This window comes from Castor canadensis, chromosome 6 (assembly GCF_047511655.1).
Source record: "Castor canadensis chromosome 6, mCasCan1.hap1v2, whole genome shotgun sequence".
NCBI classification, from domain to species: domain Eukaryota; kingdom Metazoa; phylum Chordata; class Mammalia; order Rodentia; family Castoridae; genus Castor; species Castor canadensis.
In genome coordinates, this window is record NC_133391.1 from 42,885,819 (window position 1) to 42,905,774 (window position 19,956).

Consider the following 19,956-nt stretch of genomic DNA (forward strand, 5'->3'; position numbering starts at 1 on the left):
TGCATGTTCTCTGTTGATGTCGTTCCCGTTCTTGACACTGACCATCTTGTCTGTGAAAGGAGGCGCTCCAGCGGGCTTGCTTGATCAGAAGAAGGGGAAGTTTGCTTGGTTTAGTCACTCCACAGAAAGCCATGGTAATGTCCCCTGTGCTCTGTGTGCATAAATGTGCGTTGGTCCACACTGCACTGGACGGGGGGTGTTTCTCTTGATGCTTATGGTGTGGTAGTTGTGTGTGAGCGTTCACATGCACGTATGTGTATGTGTTTGTGTGTGTGTATTTTGTGAGAGGATGGCAACCTGTCCCTCTCACAGCCTCTGGCACATCATCTCCTCCTATGTATGAAGTTGGCAGGCATGACAATCACAGCAGCTATGCCTTAACGGAGCCCTTCCTTTGGACAGTGCCAGCCAAGGATACAGTCACTGTACATGCAAAGTGACCAGGCTGGTATGGGCAGTGCCTTGATTTAGAAGATGGTGTGCTTACTCCTGAAGCCCAGGCCTGCCCTCTCCTAACTCTAATGTCTTTCTGAGCCACACTGCCACATTCTCCACTCGCACATACAGGACTCTGTAGGAGCCAATGTCACAAAGTCAGGTGGCTTTCTACACAGGGCTCAGCCCTTCCAATAATGGTGCCTGGAGAGTTAAAGGAGCCTGAGTCAAAGATGGCTGGAGGGAAATGGGTTGAAAGGTGGAAGGCTCTTCAATTTTACCATTTAGTATAGATTCAGCAAGACCCTGGAAAGCTCTGAAGATCTATCTTCTCAGGGCCTGGTGCTAAACCAACCCTAAGGACTGGTCCCCCAGCTCCCTCAAACCTGGGGCTTTAATGTGAACATAGTGCTGAAAACTCACTGCTGGGCTATTCGCCACCCTCCAGTGCTGCTCCCAGAGCCTGGTTCAGCTTCATCAACATCATCTTATCCTACATTGTAGAGAAGGAAGTTAGTCAACATTGGGGCAATTAAGATGAGCATGTTATGGGGGCATGACCCCCAAACCCCATTCCCAGTACCTCCCCAAATACACCATGTGACCTTGAGCATCACACCCCTGCTCCTGGCCTCACCTTACTCTCTTGTGAAATGAAGGGAGCATGATAGGGTTGGATAATCTCTATAAAGTCCATCCAGCTCTAAACATCCATGAGATGACATCTGGATTTCTTTTTACCCAACTTTATTGGAAAGGAATCCTGGGTTGGAGAGGTCTCTCCTACATGAGAGTGAAAGTCATGGTAAGTCACGGGATTCCTATTTGTATCTTCCATTTTCTTGAAATGAGTCTTTTCTCATTCACCTGATTTGTCTTCATCCAAAAAAGAAAAGAAACTGTGAGAAGTTCACATCCATCATCACCCATACAACCTGTAGAAGTGTTTTCCTGGGCTGTGGCAGCCCCGTGGAGACTTGTCACCCAATGCCACACCCAGGTGCTGTGGCTGCTGAGGGTTAGTGAGTTTCTCACCAGATGAGGACTTCTGTTTCAGAAGGAGAGCTTAATCACTCCACTCTAAAGAACCAATGTTGGCAAAATGAAGGAACGTGAAGGGCATGGCAGCACCTACTTGTAATTCCAGCATTTGAGAGGCTGAGTCAGGAAGATCATGAGTTTCAGTCTAGCCTGGACTATACAGCAAGACCATGTCTCAAAAAAAAAAAAAGGAACTCACATCACATTAAAAATTTGCAGAAGTTGATGAAGAATTCATTGTGCTAAACTTTCATTTCAAAGAATAAATACTAATAAAAGAAATAGCTTCTTCTAAGCCATCATGTTGGGTTCTAATCTATAAGACTCGCTATTTTTTGGAAATCCAGCCCACTTCTTCCTTGGGGAGAGGCTAGATGTTGTCTAGACATGTTGGCTCTAGTGGAATTATGGCTTACATGCCAAGTCAGCCTGTTGCGATGGGAACAACAGGACTGCTGAAAGGGGAGATGGTGTCCTAGCAGGTTGTCTTCCTGCCTTGATTTTGTGGATCTCACACTTAGGTGCCTCTGTTCCTAATGTCTGCAGTGCTAGCGTGGGGCTCAGTGGCCACTCACAGCAAGCTTGCTGTTGACCCAGCATGCACTGCAGAAGAAGGAAGTCCTCAGATCCACCTGGCAGTTCATGCAGACAGCAAAAAAGCCCTTCCTGCAAACAACCTGAACACCCTCAGAACTGGTAGGGGGTGGGGAGAAGGAAGGAAAGTGAAGTCTTGTCACAAGAACTCCTCTTTCTATGGCAAGTACTCCATGCAAATGGAAAGCTCCCATGATTTTTCTGAGGCCACAAAGGCTGAAAAAGGATTCAATGGTCAGCGTGTTCTAGGTGTGTCCTATAAGGTAAAAGATCTGATCACCAGATTCCTTCCTACCTCCCCGCTAATTTAGTGTCCTTGGCAGCAAAACTTAACCTAGTCAAGCAGCCTTGCCAGAACTGGACCTTGAGTGCCAGGCCAGCTGATGGTGCCCAATCAGCCCTGGGCCCCAAGATCATATGTTGCACACTAACACTCTTCTGTTCTCCTTTCTCTCCTCCCCCATCAACATCTTTCCTGCATTCCTTTGATGCTTGCAGTGAGCATGCCCACAAGTGAGACCGAGTCTGTCAACACTGAAAACGTGGCTGGAGGTGACATCGAGGGTGAAAACTGCGGGGCCAGGCTGGCGTGAGTAGGCACGGCGAACCCAGCACTGGGCTCTTCCTGGGGTTGAGGGATGGGAGGCTGGGTTGGCTCCTACCTGCAGGGAAAAAATTAGAGCTCACCACCAGAACCAGAAATCCTAGGTGGTAACCGGGGCACTGGTCAGGGAGAAGAGGGCCCAAGGTAGATATGGCCCCAGATGGGGTGGGGTTCTTAACATTAAAACTCATCTTCAGTTTAGCACTTCTGCAGGGGTTGACTGCAATGTTGAGCCCCTTTTCATCCCATAAGAGAAATACAGGGGCGGCAGGGGTGGGGATTCTGATGTCTGTTTCTCCCCATCTCCTTCACCCCCTTGTACAAGACACAGTAGTTCAGGGTCTCTGGTCCAGCTGGCCACCTTTTCCATAGTGATAAAGTGTGGCCTGGAAGAAAAACAGATAGGTAAGAAATGTCACTGCCAGGTGATGGGCCTATTGGCCCATTTGTGCAGCTCTGATTGTTTTAGTGAAGGACTATGGGGGCTGGAATGTCACCTGAGTAAGCACAGATTCACTCATGCTTAGCCTAGCCTGCTACAGTCACTCCTCTCTTCCCTGGGTCAAATCCCAATCCCTGGCTTCAGGATGTTGGCTTTGACCTAGCATTGGGCCAGGTGTGATGAAACCAGGGTTGGTGTCCCAGGGAACAGTTCACCTGTGGGTTATCACAGTCTTAAAAACAGAAACCAGCCACCCCTGTACAGTGTTCCTTCTCAAAAAAGTGAAGGGGGAAAATGGCTTAACTGCTAAAAATAGGCAAAATGCTGCTTCAATGTCCAGTGTCTCAGAAAGCAGAGTGTAAGGATTAAACAGGTACATGTAATCACATTGACCTTGATTATGAGCCCTCCAAGACCATTATCAGCTTTGGGAGGTGGCTGATTTCCCTGCTGCTGTGGGGTATAATGGTTATAAATTCACCCTAGTCACTGAAAGGAACTGCAAACAGCAGGCTCTGAGTGGGGTCAGTCCCAAATGTAGTATGTCTCCAACCAGCTCCATCTGGGGAATGACACCTTTCTATGACACGACTCAGTAGCCCTGCCACAAAGATGGCTGCAAGTAAATCTGAACATGGCCTCACAGCCTGGAGCACAGCCTGGGAGCCAGAGGCGGGAAGAGAAGAAGCTGAGGAGCAGGCAAGGTCCATTTCCAGGGCACACAGGGCCTCCACATCGTTCACTCTGACAGTGGCACCAGGGAGTCTGCACTGCAGATTTCTCCAAATTGTTGGGAAGCAATTATTGTCAAAATGTTGTTAAAATACGATGCTAATTACATTTTTTAGCAGCGATCCAAACCTTTTCCCTCTTCTCTTCTTTTGGAATCATACAAAACAAACACTTGAGTTTCTGGAAGGGGGCCCCAGACAGCAATGCCAGGCAAAAGTATATAGGAAGCCTTCAAGTCCATAAGTTCTAGGCCTTTCTGTGAGCTGGACACCAGGAGGGGATGGGAAAAAAGATGATCAAGGACCCAGCAAACCTAGGTTTTGGGCATGGCCCAAGTTGCATACCAGGGAACAGGGAGCTGGCATCAGAAGTCACTTGACAGTGAATCTCAGGAACACGTGAGACTCAGCTGGAAAGAGAACATGGGTAGCCCCTGTGGAGGGAGCCTGGCAATCTCTAGTCTGTCTGTCAGCTCCTTGGAGGAGGCACTCTGCAGGCTTCAAGAGCTCTATAGAAATGGTCTCTGTGATACATCTATTCTCCACATCAAAAGACGCAATTGCAGTGCCAGAATTATAATGTACATTTAATGAATCGTGGTCTTTCCCCATCTCCCTGCCTCCCATCTTCTCCCAGACCAAAATGGGGTGAGACTCTGCCAGTGCTCCTTATGGGAGAAGCAGCATGTGGACAGTGAAAAGTAGAAACTGAGGAGCCAGGGAGACCCACGTTTCCAAAGTCTCAAGCTAAAAGTCTTGTAAAATAAGAGGTCAGGATGAGGACTTCCATGAGGAGAGAAGGCCTGGGTAAAGATGGCTCCGGGGGGGCAGAGGATGAAGAGAAAAGAACTGCCCCATGATGCTTTGTTGAGGAGAGAGTAATGGCAGGAGGCAATGAAGAGGAGGGATCCATCAAAGCTTGAGAAGAGTGCATGATACAGAGACTAATGTATAATTTGAAGCAGGCGCCAGCCTGAAGGATCTGTGGGTGTCATGTAGACAGCAGGACATGGAGGTTAAGGCTGAGCTTTGTGCATGTATGGAGACACACACGTGAGGTTTTCGTGTAAAACTATCAATGAGGCCATTCACAGAGGGGTGGAAAGCAGGAGACCAAAAGTTGAACCTTGGGGAAACTAGCACACAGAGGAATAAGAAATCAACAAAATAGATGGAGATGTGTAAGGAAAATACTCTGCGGTGCTGGCCTGGGCACCAGGAGAGGAAGGATGACAGGACAGAGCTCTACGTGAACCTTCAGGACTGTATGCCCGGCCTGATGTTGTCACCATAAACAAAATTCCCACCAACCTCCTCAGAGCTGGCAATCTAGCATAGAAGGAACCCTAAACAAATAAATGAACAAGTAGAAATTGGGCTGTTAAGAAGGGGAAGAAAATATAATGCAGGGCCAATAACAGAGGGACCTGGTTTGGACTGGCAGGTTAGGAAAAGCTTCTTTGAATAATTAAAAGTTAAGCTGAGAACTGAGGCAAAGCGTAATGAAACCATCCCGATCAGAGCCAGGGGGACTGGGGGGTGGGGCAGGGTCTGTGTGCAGGCAGAGAGAAGGGAGCAGCGGGGATGGGACAGGGTGGGACCTGGAAGACCCCTTCATGAGTTTGGTCTTTGTCACTGAAGGTTTTAAGAGCATAGAAGCTTAGTGGGGAGGTTGGTTTGGTTTGGTTTGATATTAGGAGCAGGGCACACAAGTCAAGTGGCTATCATAGCTACCCATGTGCAAATGACAGTGGCCCAGGCCAGAGTTGAGATGTGGGGACAGGAAGAATGGGCAGGTTGTCAGGAGTCCTGGAGCTCTACTTTGTAGGGCTTTAGGGTGTGCTAGTGGGGTGGCTGCGGGGAGGGTGAGGGGGGGTGGAGGTGTGCCAGTGGATGCATCCGCTCAAGCATCAAGGCCACAAGAGGGAGGAGGACACCAGGGAGGTGGCAAGAGGAGCAGCCATGGCAGTGAAGGACTGATTTGCATCATGGCTGGGGCCATCCTCGAGGCAGGAAGCACCCAGGGGAAAGGAAGAAGCTAAAGAAGCTGGAGAGAATATGGGTGCTTATGGAAGGACTCACCGAAGAGGGGAAGGTCGACTTCAGAGACACAAGAAGACACTGTACATGGAAGGGGGCATGCCTCTGCTGCTGAAAACCTGGTATCATGAGTCCTTGTGCCTACTCCCCATAGGCCACCAAATCTCCCTGTGCCTCAGCCAAAGCACTCTGCTCTGAGGTGCAGCCTCTCCCTTTGGGCACAAAGGGACTAGAGAGACTTGAGTTCCTGCTGAAGCCAGGGGGGCCAACACCATCTGCAGCGGCTGCTTCTAAAGGAGACTGTGTTCATCTTAACAAGTCAGGCTGCCCTGTGACATTGCACATCCCGCATCCTGAGGCCTCACACACCAGAGGCCCATGTGTTAGGAGGGTCCCTTCCAAAGAAACACTTTAAAGCCTATAGTTCTGTAAAGAACACAGAAGAAGAAGCCTGCTCTGTGAGGGTCAGTGATGGTAGTCATGCCAGAAGACCCCAGTCTTCTGGGGGTCTGATGGGGTCCTGAAGGACAGCAGGAATGATTCCAACCCATGAGCTGCAAGGGGTCACTAGGAGATGGGCTGCCCTGCACCACAGTGGACACTGATGCTATAATCATGGACTCAGCTTCACAGGACTATTCCATACATTTTTGGAGGTTTTGTAGACAAGGAGCACTAAAAACATGGGGTGAACCAGGCAAAGGTTCAGCCATGAAGGCCCAGCACTGCAGTGGTCCTCCTGTATCAAGAGCCACCTGGGCATAACCAGGCATCAAGCTGAGCACTGGAAGTCAAGTCTAGCATTGGCCTGGAAGTCTTGGAAGAGGCTGAGTGACTGGAAAGATCCAGTGCAGGCAAGAACTGGATTCCATGAGTGCACAGGAGGGAGCAGAATCAGGCCAAACGTGGAAGGACTAGGTTTAGCACCCAGTAGCTGAAGCAGTGCTCTGTGGTGACCGTCCAAAATGTGCCCCTTCTCCTAATAACGGCTGGGGTGGTGACAAAGCTCTGAAGTAAATGAGGCTGAGTCAGAGGGCTGTCCACACAAATGATGACTATGGTGCCACCTGACTATGGCAAAGGCAAAGTGGGGGTAATTCGGGGAGATAACTGTTTCACACAGCAGGTAGTAAACATATGGTGCTCATTACTCCAAGAAGAAGAGAGGCTGAAAATATAAATAGCTCCTGAGAAGTTCAAATATTTGTCAAATAATGACAAATGCAAATTGAGTGACTAAACAAAAAAAAAAAAGAAAACGTAGGGGTTGGTCTCTAATTTCAAACCTCAAAATCAGGGAAGAAAACCATGGTCTTCCAGAAGGTTGATCCTAGAGGCCTGGGCATAAATGTGTCTGGGGCTGAATGGACTTCAGTTCCGACACAGTGGAGCTATTCTGGTGGACTCTTGTATTGGTCACTAGCCTTCTCTACCTCCTGTCTTTTCACAAGTCCACTTAAAGCACAGGAAGAAATTGGGCCTCACTGGAATATGAACCATGAAGAAGCCAAGAAGTCTGCAAGCTGCACATGCCCACTGGTGCTTGGAGATGCCAGAGGCTCTTTGGAGTCTACAGAGATTTCAAAAATCAGTAGGAGGTGTCATTTGCCACAGGCTAACCAGCCCGGCTGTGGTGTGGTGGCACAGCCCCAAGGTGCCCAAGGGCTCTCTGCCTTGTTTACTAACAGTAAGAGGGGCATCTATCCAAACACTGACTCCATGGCCCCCACCCAGGAGCAGAAGGCTGCTGAGCAGCAGTGCACCTCTGTTTTCATGAAGTAGGTCCTACAGCGAATGCCCCTGCCCACAAGAAGTATGGAAGGATCAAGGCCTAAAGTTGACAGAGTTCTAAGAAGCCTAGCTTTCCTAGGGCCTGGAGTTTTCCTTCATCTCCCCAGACAAATGCCACCTGAGCAGCACCCTCCCCTTCTTAAATACCATAAGTGATATGGTACTTAGCATTGCTCCTCGTGGTCTATAAATGTGCCAGTCTTAAAAAAGGATGAATGTTTCAGTCCCAAAGAACCTAAACCATGCTCACAATTCCCTGCAAACAACAAAAAACGTTGGTCTTCCAAGTATGGTACCCAGACTTGTACATCAGGACATGAGACAGGGTAGATAAGAAAATCTTGCTCCATTTCCCCCAACTCAGAGCGTATCAGGACACCAAGGAGTGATCCACAGTCAATGACCATGCAGAAATGAGGACCTCATCACAGACAGCCACTCCTAGCCCCAATCCTCCTACACTCCATGTCTCCGAGTCATTTAATTGGGAGATACGAACACTCAGATGTGGATTCCCCCATGAGAGAGTTTCTAAGAACCTAGTTTTGTTTGTGACTCCATTCGATTGAGAGCAAGAGGGAGTCTTAGAGGAGCCTAATGGTCTGCGATGAAGCACATACCACAGAGACCCTTCTGCAAGAAGGCCTGGGGCCAGGCCAGGCTCGGAGACAGTCTTACGGCTGATGACTGTGACCATCCACTTTCATGTGTATTTAACAGCCAGGTGAGGGGGCTGGGGAAGATGCTGAAGGTCCCTTGCTCAGCATGGCCCTGCTGGAGAAAGAGAGAGTACCCTGCCTTCCCCATCACCCAATTAGCAGCTGGAAAACATTTGTTTCCCCCATTAAATTGCAGCTCTAAATAAAAATGCTGCCCTTGGCTCCTGGTCCCCCTCCCACACGCTTTGTTAACATGTGATTAAACCCTCCAGCCCTAGCAGCCAGTCTTTGGGGGTGGGAAAAGGTTATTAGCTAACAGTTCAGAGCAGTAAAGGCACTTGGCTCTGATTCTCAGTGCCCCAGAGATATAATTATCTCATGCACGATGGCTTTGCCACCTGTCACATCTTCTGGTTTAATTTTTTTTAATAAAAAATAACGAGAGGGGTTGGTGTTTTCTTGCTATGTGATACAACTCGCCTTGTGCCAGGCTGGTACAACTCAGGCTTGCAGCACTTGCCTCCCAAACGCCCCTCCTGTTTTCTCCCCGCAGCTCTCCTGGTCTCTTAGCACATCCCCATTTCTCCATCCTCTCACCTGCATTGTCCTTCTGCTTGTCCATCTGAGCACTGTCACCCCACCTGCAGTCTTGTCTGTATTCACTCCCTCTCAGCACCAATGCTAAGCTGACATGTGCCTTCAAATTTTTGGCCTCAAATGTTTACATTTTCCTTCCTTCTCTCCCTCCTTCCCCTCTCCCACACTTCTTACTTACAATCCCTCTCTCTTGCCCTCTGCTCCCCACCTCCTGTCTCCTCCAGCCTCCCTGGACTCTTTCCTATACGACCAAGGAAGGTTCTTCAAGGAACCTTCCCATACAATGACCTTTCCAGGCAACTGTCACCAGCACCCTGTCCCAAGTTTCTGTCCCCAGGTCTTCAGGGCTACACTGGACTAGCCTGAGGTTTCTTCTCAGACCCAAGGCCATTTCTTTACACCCACTGTGTAGCTCTCAGGTGGGGACATGGTGGCCTTTGCATTTCCAGCCAGTTCTTTGGCTTGTCTTCATTTCATAACCCAGCTTTGGCAGAGCTCCTGGCAGACAGCCTGTGTGATGTGTTCTGCCTGTGAGTTTTCTGCTGGTGGGGTCCTCCCATCTTCAGGAGAGGCCTTCCCATCCTCCATGGTTTTTCTCAAGATGGAGCTCTTCCTAACCCTTCCTCATGGAGCTTGCTGGGCAGACCCATCCTCTGAGGACACAGTGCTTTCTCTCTCCAGTGAAGATACTGGATTTGTAGATGGCAGCTGGGCCAAGCCTCCATCTCCACATTCAAATACAGTTTTCTTTCTTTCCAACATTGAAATTCATACTGCACATCTTTCCAATGCCCACATATACCTGGGAGACATCAAAGTCCTCTGGGATTGTTGAACATTCTTCAAGTAGAAGAAAGTGAATGTATGTCCTGTGGTAATGTTTCCTTTTTCTCTTTCAGCCACCGGATCTCCAAGTCAAAGTTCAGGTGAGTGAGATACACATCATTTTTTTTTTTCTTCTGCCCACCAGCTCCATCCTCAGTACCATTTTGGATGACCCAAGGTAATCCCTGACAGTTGTGGGGAGGAGTAAGGGGTGTTCTTCGAAGGGGATACCTGCTTCTTGCTTGTATTGGCTGTCAAGAAGAGGCTCATGCATCAGATCAGGGAAGTAATTCAGGGGCTGAGGCCTGTTGAATTCTCTTGGACTGTTAGTCTTTGGGCACCGCTTTTCCTGGAAGGTCAAGATCAATTGAGTCTCCCTCCCCTGCACAGTGAAGTCCAGTTAAAATAAACATGTGAACACTTGCTACTATCTTGACCTCCTTCACGTTTATGGAACACGATGAGGATTACAAAAAGCACAGAGACTCCCCTCTGAGTCACTACTCTGAGACAATGTCAGAACCTTCTAGAGTATTCATGGTCCTCAATCCACAATCTGCCTTTTGGCTTTCCCTTCTGTGCTCCCCTGAAAACACCTTTGTTCCTTCTACATGCAGCTGCTTGCAGTTACCCAAAGGTTCCCTGTCCTCTTACATTTTAAGTTCTTTTCATGGAGCTCCACCGACATCACTACCCATGTCTTTGTCTGGAGAGCTCAGACTTTTGTAAATCACCAACTGCACATACCCCCATTCCCACAATGCTTTGCCCCTCACTCACCCTATTTCATGCCAGAGGCCTGATGCCTCCACTGAGCTCTGTCTGCATGCTTGAGTCCAGGTCAGTGCCTGTCCAACAGGCTGTCTGTCCTCATGTGTGTTGAATGTATGGATAATATGAAGGGAGAATAAGAATTAACTCACAAACTTATATTGCTAGTGAATATTATTCATTTATTCTTCATAACCCAACCTTGCCTCCCTAGCTCTCTGACAGGTTAGTGGGAGTATTAGAAATAGTAAGCTAGTCCAGCTGAATAAGTATAGCCTGATGGCACATTGCAAGGAGTCCCTGGAGCGCACATGTGTAGTCACTCAGACTTCCTTTGCCCCAGCTCCTCTCTAGGATTCATCTGGATGCATGGGTTAGGGGAGTTCAAGATCCCAGAAGCAGGGTTTGATAAGGCTGGTCCTGGAACATTCAAGAGTCCTTGACTTTTACTTGCTCTGTGGCTTAGGCAAATCTGGGCTGCTCTGCTACCTGCTGAGGTACAGAAGGTCCATCTGGTTTGGGCATCCACCAGTGGAGGCCATGTCCCCTGCCCCATTTGCCTCTAATCTTGAAATCTCCACTTCTGTTCTGACCTCCAAGCTCCGTTGGTCCACTGATGTTAGGTACCTCCTTACCGCATGGATAATTCCAGGTCCTTCACATTCATAAATGAGCTAGGGGAACCAGGAGCAAAAGCAGTGTTCTATCCACCTGTGTCCCAGCACTCTCTCTGCTCCACCTAGAAAGAACTCTAAGCCAAAGGCTTCCGGGGTCCTGCAGAGCCTGCTCACTAGCCCCAGTGTCCCCTTGCAAGTCCCTCTAACCTCCTGGGGCTAAGTGACCAAGGGCTAAGATTAAATGAGGACTCTGGTGTCTGACCCTGCTCCACTTTTGTCTCCTTTCTCCCACTGGGACTGGAAATTGCAGGCTTTCCTCCCCTTCCTCTTTCTCTCAAAGTGAGACCTCCTTTATATAAAAATCTAGGGCCAGATCTACATGAAAGAAAGCTATAGAAACAGAAAAAAAAAAAAAAAACCTCTCTCACAATAATGGGTGGATTCTCCTGCTTTATCTCCAGCATGTGGAGAAGTGGCTGGTATATAGCAGGACTTAATAAGTATTTGGTGGGTGAATGAACAAATGAATGAATGGCCTTTCCTGTGTAAGACAATAGACTTGAGGCACACTCACACAAAATGTAAATTTTGACAGGCAAATCTGAGAAAGCGTACTACGGTCTTAACAGTTACAAAGTCCCCACACAATAAGAGGATATAAAATATTTCCACAATTCCATTCTCAGTACATGCAAGTGAGAGGATCGTGGATGCATAAATAGGATTTGGAGGGTAGAGGAGAAGGTTGCATACTTGGGCAGGCTCTCTCAAGTTAGAGATTTTTCAGAACACTCTATAAATTTTTTTAAGTCCAATGATATATGGTATAGCCTGAGCTTTAAAAAATGAGGGAATCTCTACTCAGCCTTGAGACCTTGTTCAGTCTAACAGCCCCTGGCGCTGATCATTTACCTCTGGAAGGGTTTCTCCCTCTGCAGTTACTGTTCACTATACCAGAGAAATGTAGAGAGCAGACCTTGTATTCCTGAATGCCTTATTACTTGTGGGTTAGTACGGTCATTAACCCATCTTCAGATGAGAACCTCAAGGCTTAGAAAGGACTCCAGGGTCACATGGCTCACCAATGGCCTGCTGATAACCCCATACCATCCCACTGGCCAACACTGCTCCAACACCACCACTCAAGTAGTGAGCACAGAGGCGACCACATAAGAGAAGCATGTAGAGTTAGGCAAACCACATGGGTACTTCCAAAATCCTTCTAGTAGCCATGTTTTAAAAGTACAAATAAACAGGAGGAATTCATCTGAACACCTTTTTTAAAAACCAGTATAGCTAGAACACTGACTTTTAAACATGTAATTAACATAACACATTTGTAATGAGATTGTTTACATTCTTTTTTTGTACCGAGTCTGTGAAATCCAGTGTGCATGTTTCACTTACCGCTCATCTCAGTTTGGACTGACCACATTTCAAGTACACAAGCATCACATGTTGTGAGTGGCGGCTACCCCAGACATGACCCCAGAAGCTCTGAGCAGTATCACATAGCAAGCAGCCCCATCTGTACCCAATGCTCACCGGTGGCGTCTGGTTAGGAAATATCTAAGATTTGGTAATAGGTTGAAAACACTTCCAGAATTATGGAAGTGATTCAAATAATTTTCTCAGTTAGGCAAAACCGTTTAACAATGGCAAATAGTAGAATTTGAGCTTCAAGCTGGCCTGTTGCATGTGCAAGTCTGAATAATACAAAGTCACGGTTTATTTAAAAGAATCATTAGAATGGAGATTTTGGGGAAATATTGGCAAATTGAGTTACAATATTAGGGCAAATTCTAGGGGGTTCTTGTGGCAATCCAGGTTTCCGTGTAAAGGAATTAGGTGAAATAAGGGATTTCCATCATTTGGGACTCACTGTTCAGAACAGGATACAGACAGATTTGGAACAAATGATTCAGAGGGTCTTTTATAACCTGAGAGATTGATCAGATGGCCTGTTGCAGTTTCTGGATCATAACCAAGTGGAGTTCTGAAGTGAGCCCCAGGGGGGTTATAAAATGAGAGGACCATCTCATCCAGTCTTCAACATTCCCTGCACTTCTGCCATGCCACAAGCAGCAGTGCTCAAACCCAAGTTTGCCCCAATTGCTCATAGTCCATTTTTAGAAACTTATCCACAAAATTAAAAGCGAATAGTTTTTCCTGCTGTTTTTCTCAGTGCTGTTAAAGAAAAGATGGAAACTTACTCCAGCCAATAGAGAGAGCCTGGCACGTCCTTTATCTTTATATCCTCTTCTATTCTAAGTGCCTGTCAGCAGTTCCATGTCAAGCAAGCCACTTTAGGAGCACGGTCCACTCCTCACCCTTTGTCCCCCTAGATGACAGGTGCCCTGGGGATCTTAAGCCTTGTCTTCCACGGGAAGTTAGTAGACCTGTGTGGTATGTTTCTGTAGCTCACATGACCTGTCACCAGTGTCCTGCTCTGGAGGTGGACCAAAGGTCTGTAGCCAAGTGGCAGACATAGTCCCTTCCCGTCGTGGATCTTCTGATCTTGCTGGAGAGGCAAGAACCATAAAAATAAGTGCTAACTGGCCATACGAGGAAATAGCAAGTCATTTCCCCTAGGAATCCTCTGCCAGCTCCTCCAGGGCTAGCTAAGATGTGCTCTGCAACAGCACATTTGCAGAGTCCCCAAGCACATATTGTACTCTATTGTGACTCTTCACTGGCTGCTCTGAGCCTTGTTTGGGTTTCATGCAGACAAAGACTGTGTATATTGTGCTAACTGTTGAAAATCTAGTACATAGTCCATGTTCAATTAGCATTTCTTGACTGCATATCAAAAGTAATGCAAACAAGTCCTACAGAGGTGCCAAGGCTGGGATGACTAGGAATGTTTATCATGTTGAGCCTTGAAGAATGGGCAGGACCTGGAAGACCGAGACAGGAGGTGGAGGTCCTGTGTCGAGGTGGGAGGGCCTTGAGTATAGCTTGCAAGACAAGGGCATGGCCCAGTGTTGGGAGAATGTAAGGTGAGCTAGGGGAGGGAGCAGAGCATGAGGCTACAAACAGTGAGAGGAGTACAGTAGACACATTCACATCCATCCTTCTCTCCCCTGTCTACATACAGAAGGTTCTATTTCTACAGTAAATGACCTCTAGTTAATGCAAAGGAAATGTGAATAGCAGGCAAATTTCTCCTCCCTATTTTATCATTTAATTTCTATATCCTCCATGCATATGTAAACACACAAATAAATTTACACATTCTAATAAATCATTACATTTATTATACAGTAGGAAGTGTTGCCAGGAAACCAGTTGTCAAGCAAAGCTATATTTTGAAGAGTGGGAGGTGTGTAATTATCTTTAAATACTTTCTCTGGATAGTAATTACCCCACCCCAGCTCAAATCCACGTGACTCTCCAGAATGGCTCTGCGCAGAAGCAGGCTAGTTTAAAAGGGCTGGAGCAGAGCCGTTCCAGACCCACGTGACAGGCCTGACTCATAGCACCCCACATCTGCTACCCCAGAACTTGGGGAGGGAGGGGCCTGATCAAGTTCTCAGTATTAAACAGACTCCAAGTCACTTTGTACATACTGTAAAATAAAGCAACCTTGATTGCTTTGTGTTCTTCGTAACGATTAGCAGTGATTTCTAGAATGTGAGATTGTAGCTATTTAAACATATTCTTTGCAACTATACTGCAGGCTATTTAAAATCAATTATGAGTGTGTCCTGAGAATTCATTTTTCAGGAAAAAAGTCACCTTACCAAATTTCTATACTATATTAATAATGACAACCATAGGAATAAGTAGTCATGCCTGACAAAGTAAGACTGCTTAGTATCATGATTCAGCAAACTCCAGAGGTCACCCCTCAGTGAGACTGCCTGGGTCTCACTATCCCATTCCTTTGTCCCATCTACCTCTCCTGTCCTCATGGTATCCAGGGGAAGCTTGCAAGCATTCCACAGTGCATTTGGAGACTGATCATTACTTGCATACTCTTTCTTCTCTATGTGCTGAATATCCCTGAAGCAGCAGCAAAAAGTCCAAGGGTCCCTTGCAGAGAACAGTGCTTGCTGGAGATGGTATTGCAGCATCCGTTGATGGGCAGGTCAGATCAGAACACCACCCAAATTAAGCTTGCCTTCCTTCCCAACTCTGCAGCCCAAAACTAAGTCCTCCTGTAGTTCTGAGGAAAGGACACCTTTCCTAGGTCACTCCTTGCTCCTTAGTTTCATCACAAGTTTCAGCAAAGCCTTGCTAATAGGATTTCTTGCAGATGCTAGCTAGAAAATGACAAGCGTGAAAAACATAGATGAAGTCAAGCTATCCAAAAGGCAATGTGGGGTATGAATAGAGGGGTCCATTAGAGCAGAGGTCTCCATCCCTAGGCCTTCAGAGTATGAGCTGTCCCTGGCATCCTGTAGAAAGTGGCTAGGAAGGGGACAGAGTACGTAACACCTGGCCCTGTGTTGCTGGTAGTGCTGCACAACCCAGAGAGCGCTAATGGAGATGTCATTCTGGCACTCCACCAGAATAACACCATGGAGGAAGTGACTGACAGTCTTTATGATCATCTCTGGCCAGATAAATGGCAATCTGGATTCATGATGTGAGCTGATTTAGAAGCTAAGACCTTGGTTCCATTTTGTTGCCCTGAAGTGGAAGACCATTTTTCATGTCCTGACCTGGCACATGCACACATGTGTGCACACTCACGCACACATGAAGGATTTATTTAGTTTTGTAATTTCCTTGCAATACGATATACACTGTGATGTTTTTCATTCTATTCCTTTTTCAGTGCCCTCATGACCTACTAGATAGCTGCAGTATGAACTTTGAAAATCTATCTTTCAAGGCAGCTCCTGCCTGGATGTCTGCCTGGACTAGGGCAAGTGAAAAATAGAGGCCATTTTAAGGAAACAAAATCAGATATTCTTGGACTATGCTTGAAGATTCTGCCTTGTGTCTCCTGCTTTCTTTACTACCCAGGCAGGGGCATCATCTTTACCTGCAGGGTGGCTCTGTCTACAGCAATCACCCCAAGCCCATGTCCTGAGCTGAGCATCCACCCCACCCCTCACCCTGGCTAATTTCCCTACCCAGAGCACCTATCTCTGACCCTCTGTTGGTTAAGGGTGCACTCTTCCAGATCATTCCAACTATAAATCTTGGCAGTCCCCTCCATACCTTTCTCCCTCACCTTACTCTCCTGTCACCTCAAAATCCTATTAAATCTGTCTCCAAAACTCCTGTCATCTCAGTGTCTTCTTTTCCATCAATGAAGTCCAGACACCTGGAAGAGTCTTCCTCATACTGTCCCTGATCTAGAAGTTGACAGCGTGGTTGTATCTATTGGATGTTCATTTTCTTAAATCCAATCTGATTGTGTCATTCCCCCAAAGTCTTCAGCATGGCTCTGCAGTCTCCCTTCCAACACCTCTCCAAGCATCCCTTTCCTTCTCTCTTTCATGGTGCAGGCAGTTATTAAACATACGGTTTATTGAGTTGCCAACTTAGCTGCATGTTGTCTCTAAGTGAAGGGGATGAAGTTAGGGACAAGTTGTGAGTCCCTCTAACATAGAATCGTAAAATGTGAATGTTGGGTTCATCCAAATTAATAGTTCTCAGCCATAGTTACACATTAGATCTAGCTGAGGAACTCTAAAAAATACCAATGGTATTTTGGGGTGATATGAGAGAAAACCTGGCCTGCCTATGCCACTCTGTGATGCTGGGCAAGTGGCCCTTAGTTTTCTCTTTCATAAATTTAGGTTAACTGCTTTGCAGAGTTGTTTAAAAAACTATGGAGAGGTCATGAGAAGTTCCTAAGATGGTAGCAGACACATCAGAGGTTTCATTCATCTGACCTTTCTAGTCTTTTCACTACCACCACCACTGTCACTAGCTACCCTGGATATTTGCAATATGATTTCTAACAATGTCATTATTAGAGAGAGACATATTGAGCACCTTCAACTGCATGCCAGATGCATTATATGGCATTTTATCAATGCCACAACTCTTGAAGTTGACCCTGTTTTGGTTTCACAGCTGAAAGACTCAGAGTTTAGAGAAGTCTGGGGGCGCACCCAAGGTCGCACAACTAAGTAAGCAGTAGAGCCTGGTTAAATCACTGGAAATCTTGTCTCCTCACCACCAGGTTGCACTGCTCTAGTAAGGCTAATTACAGGTGAAAAGAAGTCACCCTGGTGTGTTTCACATTATAAGAAATCCACATTTCACAGCCAACCCCATTTTCTCCTTGCCCCATTTCCAGCCGCTACTGGCGCAGGTGGAATCGGTTTTGCAGAAGAAAGTGCCGAGCCGCAGTCAAGTCCAACGTCTTCTACTGGCTTGTGATTTTCCTGGTATTCCTCAACACGCTCACCATTGCCTCGGAGCACTACAACCAGCCCCACTGGCTCACAGAAGTGCAAGGTGAGCACCCCTGGCTCCCTCCCCCATCTACTCTTGCTAACTCAGCCCCAGGTCCTAGAGAGGGAATGACACAGGCAGAAGGCTGATGGGAAGGCAGCCAGTGGCCATGGCACTTGGCAGAACCTGGCAGCTTTCGAGCCCCACAATAAAATGCACGGTCTTGTTATAAACAGACAGGGCTCACCTGACACGGCCCTCACCATCTGCCTGCCCCCACAGTCACTGTTGAATCTGTGACAAGGACACAAGCTGCAGCTTGTTTGGCTATCTCAGACCCTTGGCTGCCAGCTTCCCAGAATGGATTTTCAATTCCTCAGGCCTTACTGCCACTCCAGGTGGCGTTATCCAGACCACGTGAGGACATGAAGAGCAAAGGCAGGCAAGAGGCACAGTGTCTAAACAGAGCACACAGAGATGTCCCCAAAGGCTGGCTGGGATTCAGTGCCCAGCCTGCACCTACTAGAAGGGCATCCACTGCCCATGCCTCAGCATCTCTGCTGGGGAGTTAAGCAGACAAGGGCTTGGGGCTGCATTCCAGGTCCCTGGGGAGAGTTAGTCTAGTAGTAAAAAGATCAGAGGCAAATAGCCTGGCTTCAGCTTTTGGCCATGGCCTTGGGCAGACCACTGACCTCTGAACCTCCTTTCTCATCTTTGAAAAGTGGGCTTGACCACAGCAGTTCCAAACCTCACAGAGCCACTGTGAAGAGAAGAGAGGATAACACACAAAGCTTGGGGCATGGAGGATGCTCAACACACATAAATGACGATTGTAGTCAGACATCCCTTTCCTCTTGGTTTGGCCCTGATTGTTCATTCTGGCAGAAGTGAATGGAAGAGGTGTCATGGGAGGAAGAAGGAACTGAGTATTTTTCTTTTCTGAAGATAGGATAGTTACCATTTTCTTTCTCCCTCTCTGCTCCCCTCTCCACCCCTGCTTGCACCCCCACCCCTCTCCTACACCTGCCAGACACAGCCAATAAGGCCCTCCTGGCCCTGTTCACTGCGGAGATGCTTCTGAAGATGTACAGCCTTGGCCTGCAGGCCTATTTTGTGTCCCTCTTCAACCGCTTTGACTGCTTCATTGTGTGTGGAGGCATCCTGGAGACCATCCTGGTGGAGACCAAGATCATGTCTCCCTTGGGCATCTCCGTGCTCAGATGCGTCCGGCTACTGAGGATCTTTAAAATCACAAGGTATGTGACTCCTTGCGTCTCTTTAGAGAAGTTCTTCTGGAAGGCAAGAAGGTAAATGGATGGGTTTGGTTGGGAGAGTAGCTATTGCCTCTGGAAGGGTCTAGCCTTGGCTCATATGCAACAGGGAGGAGCTTTGGTTTATTTAGGGGACCTGTCCTTTGGCAGCTAACCCCAGAGATTCAACCCAGTGGCTTAAGCAAATCAGAAACTTAGTCATATAAAAGAAGTCCAGAGGTGCCAGCCAAGGTAACTTCAGGGACTTGTCTCTTCCTGTCCTTTGCTTCACTGGCCTTGGTGATGATTCCACCTCAAGGTCACAGATGGCTTCTGGAGGTGGAGTGATCATGTACAAACCCAGGGCAGGAAGAAGAAAAGGGAGCACCCAACCACTTGTCAGTCTCTTTGCTCCCAGAAATCTCAGACACACTCTTTAATATGGATACTCTGTTTTTTAAAAGAATGGAGGGATGGCTCAAGCTGTAGAGTGCCTGTTTTGCAAGGGCTTGCTTTGCACCTGTGAATCCCTGAGTTCAAACTCCAGTCCACCAAAACAAAAACAAACCAAAAAACCAAGTGTTGGTAAATATGTAGAGAAATCAGACCCTTGTGCACTGTTGGTAGGAATGGGAAATGGTGCAGCCACTGTGGAAAACAATTAGCACTCCCTCAAATAAGTAAAAATGTATGATACAGTGACTCCATTTTGGGGTACATACCCCAGAGCATTGAAGAGATATTTGTGCCCCCACATAAAAGAGGATTATTCACGATAGCCAGAAGGCACCCCGCGTGCCTATGACAGGTGAATGAACAAACTAAAAGTAATATATTGTGTGCATGTGTGTGTATGCATGTGAGGTGTATGTGTGTGTGTGATGGAATATTACTCTGCCCTAAAAAGGAAGGAACTTTGGGACCCATGCTGCCACAAGGATGAACTTTGAGGCCATTATATTGAGTGAAAATAAGCCAATCACAAAACAAATACTGTCTGATTCCACTTATTGGAGGTACTTAGTCAAAATCATAGAGGCAGAGAGTGGAATAGTGGGTGCAGGAGTTGGGAGGGGATTCATATTTAATGGGTACAGAGTTATGGAGATAGATGGTGGTGGTGGTGGTAGTTGCACAACATTCAGAATATATTTAATGTCTCTGAACTGTACACTTAAAAATAGTTAAGATGGTAATTT

The 19,956-nt window shown here is 47.2% G+C and overlaps 1 protein-coding gene across 29 annotated transcripts in view; it reads left to right on the plus strand.

The window, feature by feature from the left end:
• The window catches only part of Cacna1c (calcium voltage-gated channel subunit alpha1 C), a 644,607-nt gene that overhangs the window by 519,368 nt on the left and 105,283 nt on the right, over nucleotides 1–19,956 (plus strand). For 15 of the 29 annotated variants that reach the window (XM_074076408.1, XM_074076392.1, XM_074076381.1 and 12 more), the window contains 5 exons: nucleotides 60–134; nucleotides 2,569–2,659; nucleotides 9,834–9,860; nucleotides 17,410–17,570; nucleotides 18,538–18,763. In XM_074076408.1, coding sequence (XP_073932509.1) covers nucleotides 60–134; nucleotides 2,569–2,659; nucleotides 9,834–9,860; nucleotides 17,410–17,570; nucleotides 18,538–18,763 — 580 coding nt within the window. The remainder of the gene's footprint in view (nucleotides 1–59; nucleotides 135–2,568; nucleotides 2,660–9,833; nucleotides 9,861–17,409; nucleotides 17,571–18,537; nucleotides 18,764–19,956) is intronic. The other 14 variants (XM_074076410.1, XM_074076411.1, XM_074076399.1 and 11 more) reach the window with 1 other exon arrangement.